At 53.1% G+C, this 8,970-nt stretch overlaps 1 protein-coding gene across 1 annotated transcript in view; it reads right to left on the reverse strand.

Moving 5' to 3' along the window:
* LOC104471651 (SLIT-ROBO Rho GTPase-activating protein 3-like) overlaps nt 1-8,970 on the reverse strand; it is a gene marked incomplete at its 5' end in the record, with an annotated part of 29,784 nt that overhangs the window by 3,310 nt on the left and 17,504 nt on the right. The window contains 4 exon segments of the mRNA XM_010087051.1: nt 322-519; nt 753-854; nt 1,326-1,547; nt 8,905-8,970. The exon segment at nt 8,905-8,970 is cut by the window's right edge and continues 3 nt beyond it. Coding sequence (XP_010085353.1) covers nt 322-519; nt 753-854; nt 1,326-1,547; nt 8,905-8,970 — 588 coding nt within the window.

Consider the following 8,970-nt stretch of genomic DNA (forward strand, 5'->3'; position numbering starts at 1 on the left):
ACTTGTGTTTCGAGTACTACACCAGAGAACCTCCGATCCGCCTGGAAGGGAAGCTCTGAGCCACTCCTGCCCATTTCTCTAAGCTTCTGGTCACAACCGTGTGCTCCAGTTGTTCCTTCAAACAGAAGACCGAGGCAGACACTGCGCTGTCAGTCCTGTGCGCTGCCCGCCGCCCAGACGTGCGTTCCAGCCCCGGATCAGACAGAAGACAAATACTTAGAGACTGAATTGGTTCTTGCTCCTCACTAATGAGCACTTAAGCTGGGACTCAGCCCCGGCAATTAATGCTTTGTGTCCTGGGTCGCATGAGAGGAGACTCACTGTGAAATAGAACATTTCGGTTTCCTGCTGGTTGGCTCTCCTCTTGGCAATGTTTATCTTGCTCATGTAGGTCTCTGATGCAGCTGATTTGACTGACTCAGTGGAGCGACTGTGCTGGAAGGCATCTGAAACATCAAAATCTTCCACCGTCAGCATGTCCTGCAAGGTCTGCATTGTGGCATCCAGAGTTTTTCGTACCTATCAGAAACAGAGGACAGCACGGGTTTGGAGCAGACTGGGAAAGAGGCACGTCTTGAGCCAGAACAACGGGCTGAGAGGCAGCTCCTGGGCTGGCTCCGCACTACCCGCAGCCCATGGAGCTCTCAGCACCGGCACTGGGGGACTCCCCATCTGAGTACAGCCGAAAACCCCCCGTGCAATGGGATAAAGGCTGAGCAACGCTGCCTACGAGCCCCAGAGCGACTGCTTACCTCTTCGTTCTCTATCTTGAGGGTGGCCAGTCGCGACTGCAGCTGGTGGTACCGCATCAGCAGCTCGGTCTGCACAGGCTGCTGGGCGCTGACCTGGCACACCTGGGACAGGAGAGCGTTCAGTGGCTCAGGTATACACCAGACAGACACATTTCAGCACAGAAATTATTCCCTCCAGCACCCACAAGCTCCTCGCAGCCTCCAGGGAGGCTGCATCGCCCCGTTCCTCATCAGCAGTGCCCCAGACCCAGGCCAGCACAAAGCATTTTCTACCCAGCGCCTGAAAGCTGCACTCTTGGGTCCTCCAATTACAGCAGGGAAATCAACGCTCCGCTTTACAAATCTGCTGGGCAGGTCAGCCGAGAATCAAACCCCAGGCTCCTAATTGGGAGAGATATGGAGCAAGAGGCAGACTGCAAGGAGGAGCCCTAACGAGCCAAGTGTCTCATTAAGAAAGGAAACACGAACAGCAGCGTGTGAAGGCAGAACAGAGGGATAAGGGTCAGAAATAATTTAACGGTGCTGGTTAAGCAGAGGGGGAAGCCAGCCCAGACCAGGCTGCGAGGACCCTACCTCGTCCCCCATGTGGGGCTGGAACTCGAACTTCAGCGGAGGGCAGAAGACCTGGTTGCACATGTCCATGACGGTGTGCTTGTCGCTCCGCGCATCCAGGTTGTCCACGGCGTTCTCGATGATGTCCAGGCCCTCGTGGCGGGAGGTTTCCAGGTTGTACTCGGCAGACAGGTACGTCCTGAAGGTCCGAGCGAGGCTGGCGTGGAATCCCAGGTCACAGCACTGAGGAACACCAAGGAGGGGTCTGGTCACACAACACTCCCACCCTTGTTCTGGAGGGTCATGGGTACATTAAATGCCCCAAAAAAACACTGTATGTCCCCGAGAAACACCAGCCCTGTTGTACCGGGGTGTATTTAACCCTGTACTGTGATACCCTGCGAAAAGGCAAGAAGGAAAGGGGACTGGAGTAGAGGAGGTACCAGGGAACAGCCAGCCAGACAGCACAGGGACCTGCGCTGGACCCTCACCAGGGTTTAACACCCTTCATCTCACCGGGAAGGGCACTAGATCTTCTCAGACAGGACACAGGAGAAAAATAATCCAAAAGCACAGCTCTCCCTGGCTACTGCTCTCCCCCAGGGCCAGCGTGCCCACAGGGACCCCAGCGATGGCCAAGCCTGCGCCCCGCAGAGGCCCTGGGGAAAGCTGAGGCCAGAAGGCTTGTGCCTCTGCTCATCCCCAGCGCCTTCCTCTCGCCTTGGGAACGGCCCTGCAAGAGTTCTTTACACAAAGAAACCATGTCCCAAAGCTAGCAAATAGAGAGGGACGCTGAAGCGAGGTGGCACTGAACCGTGCCCCGCAGCGTGCCCAAAGCCTTTCATCCTGGCTGGGAAGCCGCTTTGCCCCCATGACAGAGCAGCTTCTCACGCATCGCTGATCGTTCTCACGTTCACCTTGGGGAAAATGATAAAACTCGGAGATAACTGCTGCCAAAATACTGCACGTTAGACAAAAGCCTGATTTTAAACTCTCTTTCTCAATATAATTGAGTTTGGCATGTTAAGTACAGCAGCAGCACAGGGATTTGCTGCTATGAACGCTTCACCACAACCGAGCAAAAAGCAACTCTGCGACCCTCCTCCCGGTCCCCAACGGGAGCCCTGGCACAGCACAAACCTCCGCAGGGTCCGCTCCAAGCAAGGGGCAAGCACCAAAGGAGCTGTGATGTGCTGGCATTTCAGGGGCACCTTCTCCAGCTCCACAGGCACGACTGAGCCCATGCAGAAAGGCACAAAAAGCAATTCTGCATCAGAACATCAGTATTGATAAACTGGAAGTGAAATATGAAAACTCAGCTGGTGCCACAAGCAGCTCCAGCTGAAGAAGTCATCAGGTGCTTTCTGCTGATCCGAGGAGACAACCCTCAGCTCGGATCAGGTCACGCACAGAGCTGTGTTTGGTTCAGTCTGGGCTAAAAGCAGCCGCAAAACCACAACGGGCCAATTCCTGCTCACACACAGACAAGCACAGCCTGCCCATCCCCATCCAGGCTTTAAAGCAGTGGAACCACAACAGCAATAACGAGAATTTCTGCAGGAACTATCGAATGGTCATAAATCCACCATTTATCCTGCTTCTACTGAGCCTCTCATCTTATTAGCTGAAAGCACGGTCAGTTAAGGACTGGTACAGCTCTGCCTTCGTGAATCAGCAAGCAACACAGAAAAAAGGAATTGGGGCCAATTTCTTTTCACAACTTGGGGCAAAACCTCGTTCCAGCGCTGTGAGTCTCTCCCATGAGACCCTTTAGCATGAACGCCCGTACGACTGCTCCGGGGTCGCACACAGAACCCGATGAGCCGAGACAATGCGGCACGGCAGCCACCCAGCTCTGCCCAGCCGAGCACACTGCAGCAGGGACGGGCACCCTGCCACAGGGTCAAGGTGAGCTGTGCTCAGACCGTGAGCGTGGCCCTGGCCCCACAACCTGCCCGTGCAGCACGGGCAGCTGGCAAGCTGTCACCGAGAGGCTGCCAGCCGGACAGAGCAGGGTTCAGGGCTGAGACCCCCGTGCCGATGCCGGAGGAGGACCTGCTCTCCCGCCACGACCAGCCGACCGCAGCTCTGCGCCTGAAAACGGGACTGTGCACGTTTCCCCACGCACCTCCCAGCCCCTCGCTGTCTTCTCCCACCCCCGTGGGAATTACTGCTATGGGAGTACAAAAAATAACACCAGGGAAAATACCTGCCATGGTTCACGGGTGGGAATTCCCAAAGTATACAAAACTGAGCTATTGCAAAGGAAAAATCACTGAATGCCACAGAAGCCGAGGAGACCGGCCTCGGGGTATTGCCAGATGCTTTTGAGAAAAGATCCCATTCGCGATCTTCCCTTGACTTTGATGCTGAGCTGGCGCTGAGGCTGGCAGTTATTTGCAATGCCCAGAGACCGGCTGCTGCTGCTGAACACCAGGGCAGGCACCTCCCTCCCCTGCCACAGCCCTTGGAGTCCCTGTGATCAGCACCGCGCCGGCTGCTTCACACGCCGCTGCCCAGAGAACAGAGCAGGGGCTTCCATGAAACTCCCAGAGAAACACACAGAGGGGAGGGGAAAAGAAAAAAGAAAGAAAGAAAAAAAGACTTCAGACTCCTGCTCCCGGCTCCAGAACAAATAGAATTTTCTCACCCCACTCATCCCTTTGATGGAAAATAAATTAGAACCACAAATAACACTCCTCAGACCTTCTGCAGCGTCTTTCATCTGGAGAGCTCAAAGCTCTTCCTATATTAATTCATTAAGGCCGGTAACACCCTGCAAAGGGTGGAAATATTACAGCGTTCAGCTGAGAAATAAACGGACACCCCGGAGCTCAGGCAAGCGGGGTTTGGCCAAAGCGCTGCAGAAGCAGCTGAACCTCTGTGTGTGTGTCCCACCGCAGAGCTGCTGGGGTTGCAGAGGACCCCCGGTGCCAGTAACCCCAGTTTAGACACAGGAGTGGAAACAGAGACCCTGAAAGGACTGGCAGGGCCGGAGAAAGCCGACGGGGTTTAATAGGAGTGACGAAGCTCTGCAGAACGCTCAGGGTCTCTCCATCGCCGAGGCTGCAACAGGGCTGGGCTCTGGAGAGGGTGAAACGCTTTCCAAAGCTCTGGTGTGTGTGTCTCACTTCATCGCTGGTTAAACAGTTAAAAGATGTTTGCTGTGTCTGTCACAAAGCATGAAATAGTGTTTTACCAGGATAGTGTCTGTGCCCGGCCACAACAACACTGTGAGAGCCTAACCCACACCTGAAAGTATCTTTGGCTCTTCGGAGGAACGTTCAGGGAGAACACAAACTGCTTCTGCTCTCATTCGCTTTTACGGAGAATCCGAAACACGCAGCAGCCAGACCGGTCACACCTCGGCAGACTGCCGTCACTGCCTCCCTCACAGCAGAGCAGCGTCGGCACAACCCTGCGACAAGAGGTGCTGCAGCCAGGACAGGGTAAACGCTCATAAAAAAGCAAAACCTCACCGCACCGAACGGGCTGTGCCTGCCGTGAGCTGATCCGGGCAGCAACGGAAACTAACCCGCACCAGGACGGGGCAGAGAGGGCTGAGACGTGCCAGCAGCCACAAACAACGGCTCAGAAAAGATGGGACGAAGCAAATAAAGGCGAGGATGAGTATGACCCCGGTATTCCCCAGCAAGGCTGCTGCTGGGCCGTGCAGCAGTGCCCAGGCGAGGAGGCGCAGGGATGGAGGCACGCACCGCACCGCGCCCGGGGAGCGGGGGAACTGGACCTTCCAGCACCCAGAGGTGGGTGCAGCCCTCAGGAGTGCACTGTTTTGTTTGGTGGGTTTTTGGGGGAGTGGTGGTGTTTTGGTTTGGTTTAAGAGGAACACATTGGTAAGTTAATTTTGTGAAGGACATTATGAGCTTGGGGCGATTCTTTTAGCAGCCAAAGCATCAAGAAGAAATTCTTCTTTCTAAGGTGAGGTACTGTTGCTTTTTTGTCCCCAGCTAACCAGGTCCATCAGACAAGGACTGCTCCTGGTCCCCAGGCAGTAACACCAACAAACCCCGACCATCCCCAGCAACCGCAGCCTCACTCCACAGCACCCACCGCTGCCTGGAAACAGACTGTTCCGCTTACTTGCTCTGCTCTGTTCCCTTTCCCCCTCATTTTTTCTTTATTCTTTCCTTAAAGATATATTACACATTTATATATATTTTCTGGCCTCTACTCTCTCAATATTGCTGCAAAGCCTAGAAGGCAATAAAGCCAACTGAAGATTTTTGGCAGAAGAGTTTGACTGCTGTTCCTGTAACATGACCAAGCATCCCTTGACCATGTGAAAAACGACAATGCCACCAGCCAAGTTTTCCAGGACCCACTAATCTGTCAGTAACACGTAATACTCCTAAGAATTCCCTTCCCCTGCTTGTCTCCAGCACAGCAAACACACGGATCCGCAGGGAAGCAAGCTGCTGTTTCCAAAGGATTTTCAGGAGGCTGAACAAGTTTCGGTGGATCAGTAGGTATTGAAACTGACGGCTACGTTTCACTCTGCTAAATCTAGCGATATCTTTCATGTGACCACTTCAGCCTATCTTGCAGCCGTTTCACACAGCCCTCCGCAGGGATGGATAAGCAGCTTTATCTGCGCTTCACATGCATGGCCAAAGAGATTAACTGGGTCCCATCCTTAGCGACAGAAATGAGAGACGAGCCCGGGAGTTTTAATATAAACTCAGGCTTCCTTCGAGGGGAGAGGCAGCACAGCCTACTCTAAGACCAAGTCTAATTTGGTCCGTCTCTGTATTCTTCTCTTCCTTTCTAAAGGACAAAGCAAAAAGGCCACTGGAGACAGAGGGAGGGAGGCACAGACGCGCCGGGTGCCACTTCACGGCTCCTCTGAGGCAGTTTCCCATTTCTCATTACAGCCGCAGCCCTGGGAGGACTCTCCGCCATCTCCCCGAGCAGCTGGGACCCTCTTTCTCGCCAGAGCGGGAGATCAGCAGAACGGCTTTGTTATAAAGTCACCATTCTGCAGCGGTGCTGAGGGCACAGACGTGTCAGGGCTGTGCCTAACAGATGACGCTGAGCCACCTGGGATTTGGGGAAAATGCAGCTAAACAAGCTGCTCCAGCGTCCTGACAGGTCAGATTTCCATACAAATCCCAGAGCTGCACCGGGCAGTTTGTGCTCGGTATGAAGGGTGTGTGAGAGCCCCCACCACCCCCCTGCGCCCCGGAGAGCCAGCCCGGCACATCCCTAATCACCCCCTTGGCGACGCAGGGCAGAGCCGCCGCAGGAATCTGCACAACTGCAATCCACAGACGCTGACGGGACCCTGCTAAAGCACGGCCAGCCAGGTTTGGAGCTCAACCAAAACTCTGCTCCTCCGCTGATCTTCCATCAATGGCAAAAGTCACCAGCTCTGTCCGGACCCCGCTGCTGCGCCCCATGAAACGACAGCATGCCCTGGAGGGCAGAGGACCCGTCCTGCGCAGGATGCTGCTGAAACCCTTCCTGAAAAACTCTCACAAAGTATATTGAATTTGTACAAACGTCTGTTCAAATAAATGGCTCTTCCTTCGGGGATTTAAAACTGGGACACGTGCGTGCAGCTGACGCATCCGATATTTGGTTTTCTTTGGTGAATAGAATATCTAACTGGGGGAATTCAGCTGCACAGAGCTGAAGATGCTTCAGTTAAAGTCCCCTGAAGGGATTCCTAGAGTGCGGAAGAAAAGCCATCTGCTGACTTTGGTGGAAGTCTCAGCAAGGAAATAAAGTTGGGAGGAATAATACAAACAGCCAGAACTAAAGTAGAACTTGGCAACTCTCCAGGAAATCAAAGGCCCCCAAACTCCATGAAAATAAGTCATTCTTGCTCAAAAAAACCAGAAAAAAGACACAAAGAGAGAGAGAAAACACACACAACAAAAAGCAAAAACCCTACAGATAAATCAAGGTGTTATCATGCCTTGCTGTTCAAATGTCTCCATGATCAAGTTATTAATTGTAATACAGCTAAATACATCTTAAATGACAGAGAGAACAGAAAGGACATACTGAGAATATTCTATCATATCGCAAAATCTTGGGATCATCAGGGGGTTTGCATCACACTCACTTTAATTAATGCTTAGAAGAATAAATATATGTTAGTGGGTTAGTAAAGGAGACAAACACTCCAGCACATTTTTAAATTATACATTTAGGGAATGATGAAGCCAGAAGACTAACCTGGTACTTCTAGATCAGCTATTTACTTGCTCATTGAAGCAACTCTAGGGGGAAGAAACTGCACAGCACAGTCTGTGCCACTGTGAAGATGCCTTTTAAAGGAAGAATGAAATCCCTTCTCTAGAATCATTTAAAAGCAGTTCATAGGAGTCACCCATACCCGCAGGAGTTCCCTTTCCTACATCACTACAAAACCTGCTGCCAGCAGCTCCTGCTCTCAGGCTGCTCCGTGCAAGGAGCACTTGGGATACAACTCTGCCAGCGCCTGCCCCAGCCAGGAAAGCAGCTCCGCGGGCGCTGAGCCGCCTCTACGCCCCGCTGCCACCGCGGCTGAGCAGAGCCCTGCGCCCGCTCACACCCAGAGAAACTGCACATGCGGTTATTGGAAAGATCTGCTCCAACAACAAAAATGAGGATGTATCTCATCTTCATAAGAGTTTATCTGTTTCAAGTGCAGCCTAATCGACGGGCCAGGAGGAAGCCTCAGGCTCGCCTGGCTTGCCCCAAGGCAAACTCTCCTCCAGCCACCCTGGACCCGGCGAAGCTCCAGCTGCAGGACACAGCAGATGAAGCTGTTGCTCTAACACGAGGGAAAGCACCGGATCTGCATGGCTGTGAAGGCAGAGCCAACACACACGCCAAGCAGACCTCAGCACGCTCGTGATGCAGCATAGAAGGTGCAGAATTCAAGCAGCTCCTGGTTCGTGGCTGTCCCTCAGACGTGCCTGAACCACGCAGCTCAATCCGGACTGTCCTGCCTGTGCGCCCAGGAAAGCGTTGGGCTGAAGCTGGTTCATGCCCTGCAGGAACAATGAAAAACTCCCGTCTTTTTTTCCAGATTGATGAAAGCAGTTTGTATGTAGCATAAATCCAACTCAATTCCTTTGTTGTGTGATGGTGTGGCCACCACAAAGCTCAGAGGAGGCTGACGCTGGGTGCTACCTGGAGGAGCTGGGGATGCCCCATCCCTGGAGGGGTTCGAGGCCAGGCTGGATGGGGATTTGAGCAAGCTGATGCAGAGAAAGATGTCCCTGCCCGTGGCAGGGGGCTTGGACTAGATGATCTTTAAAGGTCCCTTCCAACCCAGACCATGCTACGATTCTGTGCCTCCCACACGACGGCAGCTCCAGCTCTGCTCACACACGCCTACATCAACGAGGAGGAAAGTCAAATGTGTGTGGGCAGCTGGGAGGGAAAAACCACCACAAGGGAAGAAACAAAACAAAAAAAAAATCAAACCAAATTTACAGCACATTTTCAGGCCCTAGTTAAGCATATTTTAAAGCCTCATCAAACACCTCTTCATTACCACCCCATGAGAGGGCGTTTAAGGACCAAACCATGGTTACGATTATCAGCAGAAAGCAGGCAGGAGGCAGGCAGGGGAGGAAGCACTTACATCAATGAGGTCAGAGACGTCGTGGATGTAGTATTTACTGACAGCTGCGTTGGTGGCTGCCAGGTT

Source organism: Pterocles gutturalis, unplaced genomic scaffold (genome assembly GCF_000699245.1).
Source record: "Pterocles gutturalis isolate BGI_N339 unplaced genomic scaffold, ASM69924v1 scaffold40721, whole genome shotgun sequence".
NCBI lineage: Eukaryota > Metazoa > Chordata > Aves > Pterocliformes > Pteroclidae > Pterocles > Pterocles gutturalis.